Here is a 2,182-nt window from a genome sequence, read left to right on the forward strand (position 1 = left end):
AGGTGTGTGTGTATAGTGTTCAGGTGTGTGTGATTATGTGTGTGTGTTTGTGTGTGTTTGTGCGTGCTTGTGTGTATTGTGTGACTCGTGGGAAGCAACACTTGTGGGTGCGATTGAGATGCTGTGTGTGTGTGTGGGGGGGGGGGGGGTCCGGGAGCATGAGTTTTCGAGATTTCGCGTGCAGGATGCCACGCCCGTGAGCGCAACAAGCGGGAGGGGGCCTCCGGAAGCGGGGCCGAGCCCGAAATGAATGGACACAAGGGGATGCTTGCTGCGGTGCACGTGCGAAGCGCAGGGCGCCGCGCTCGCGCCATCGGGCCGTATCCAGTCGAGGGGGGCGCAGCCGTCTTCCAGGGGGACAGGGCTATCATGCAGGCGCCCTGAGAGGGCAAAGTCGCCCTGCGGCCCGACCCTATAGCCAGCCTTCGCCCGCACAAACAAGAGTGTGTGCGCATCTCTTCCGCACCTGAACACGCCGCCGAGGGTGGCCGTGGCCGCCATGAGGCTGTACAGCCCGGGCTGGATGTTCCAGCCCGGCAGCCACATCCGCAGCCAGCTGCCCACGAGGCCGCCAGAGGTGGCGCCCGCCTGGCAATGCGACGCGCCCCGGCCGGGCAGGGCACGAGTCAAGGGCCCGCGAGGCGGGATGGCATCCGACACACACGGCGGCCGGCTTGCTGAAAGGGTCGACGCTGCCTCTCGTCTAGGATATGCACCCGCGACAGGGTCGGCGGGCGCAATCTGAATCTAAACACATGAGTGCAAGCGGGCAGGGTGCAAGCGTGGGCGGGCCCCACCAGGATTGACGGCACGAAGAGGCCGCCGGGGATGGCGGTGCCGGCGCCGAATGACATCAGAATGACGTAGATCACCAGGAACAGCACCAGGGAGCCCTGGGGGAGGGGGGGGGCCGGCCGGCCGCGGGAACGTCAGTTGGGTTGCTGGGCGGGGGGTGCGCGTGGTGGAGAGCGTAGCACCGGGCGGCGTGGCGTGGAGAACGTGGTTCCGGGGGTTCTAGGATCAGTGCGGCTTAGGGAGGGCGCCGGCGCGGTGGTTTCATTGCACATGCGAAGGTGTCAAGCCTCCCATGTACCTGCACGCATGTTCACACGCATGTACACACGCATGTCCACACACAAACACACGCTTGCACTTCACAGTCACACAAACACACACGTGCATGCATGCACGCTCATACCGAGGTACACGCTTTCGCTTACACACACACACAGACCAACACACACACACACACACACACACACACACACCGTCATCCTCACCCCCACCCATACACCCACATGCACACAAACACACGCCCGTCGCCCACCTGCGTGAAGTGCCGCACCCAGGGCTGCCCCGGCACCGCCCCCACGCTGAACAGGTGCACAATGGTGTCGTGGCCGCTGGACAGGAACAGGGTCGCCAGGTCGTTGTGGGTGCCCTCCTGCTCACACGTGAACCTTTGGGGGGGCACGGGCGGCCGGGCAGTCGGGGCGGTCGGGGCAGTCGGGCAGGGGGACGGCCGCAGGCGGCGTCTCGTGCGCTGGTGTCGATGCCGCCAGGCCGGGCGCTTCGGTGGCAGCAGCGGGCTTCGGACTGTTTGGCTCGTGCCGCAGGGAGAGCGGCGAGGCCGTGTTTCGCAGCCTGGATGCTCGCTGGATCCTGACTGTTTGGCTCAGGCTGTGCATGGGGGAGGGGCTGTCTGATTGTCGTGTCAGTAACCCACGGCAATTTACAGCCTGTCATCATCATGCGGGGCCGCACCTCATGCCGTAGCTCTCGCCCCACTCGGGGTCCTTGGGGACGCACTTGCCGGCAGCCCAGGGGAAGAAGAACCCGCAGATCTGGCCACAAGGGGAGGGGGAGGGCAGGTCAGGGGCGAAGAAGGGGGCCTGCGTGTGGGTGACACGCGGCACGTCGGCGCGTCGTTGCTCGCCAATCAAGGTGCTATTGAGGACTCAGGTATGATCGGTGCATGGTTCTCCCACCCACACACATAGACTAGCACATGCACGGCACACCACCAACGAGGATACCCCCCCAAAAAACGCAGAAACACATACACATGATCACACCCAAAAAACAGGTAGAAACACGCGCGCACACACAAACGCACACACACACACACACACACGCACACACACACACAAGACCTCTCGCCCTCAAACCCACACCACCAGCC

General features: G+C 64.1%; 1 protein-coding gene across 1 annotated transcript; it reads right to left on the reverse strand.

Moving 5' to 3' along the window:
• Nucleotides 1-367: 367 nt before the first annotated feature.
• MNEG_16069 (Chloride channel protein CLC-d) lies at nt 368-1,769 on the reverse strand (the record flags this gene model as incomplete). The annotated part of the gene is made up of 5 exons (XM_014035460.1): nt 368-380; nt 467-588; nt 798-893; nt 1,328-1,460; nt 1,765-1,769. 5 exons carry the CDS (start codon nt 1,767-1,769, stop codon nt 368-370), a joined length of 369 nt encoding a protein of 122 aa, XP_013890914.1.
• Between the last annotated feature and the right edge of the window lie 413 nt (nt 1,770-2,182).

Source organism: Monoraphidium neglectum (genome assembly GCF_000611645.1).
Source record: "Monoraphidium neglectum strain SAG 48.87 unplaced genomic scaffold scaffold05945, whole genome shotgun sequence".
Taxonomy (NCBI): Eukaryota; Viridiplantae; Chlorophyta; class Chlorophyceae; order Sphaeropleales; family Selenastraceae; genus Monoraphidium; species Monoraphidium neglectum.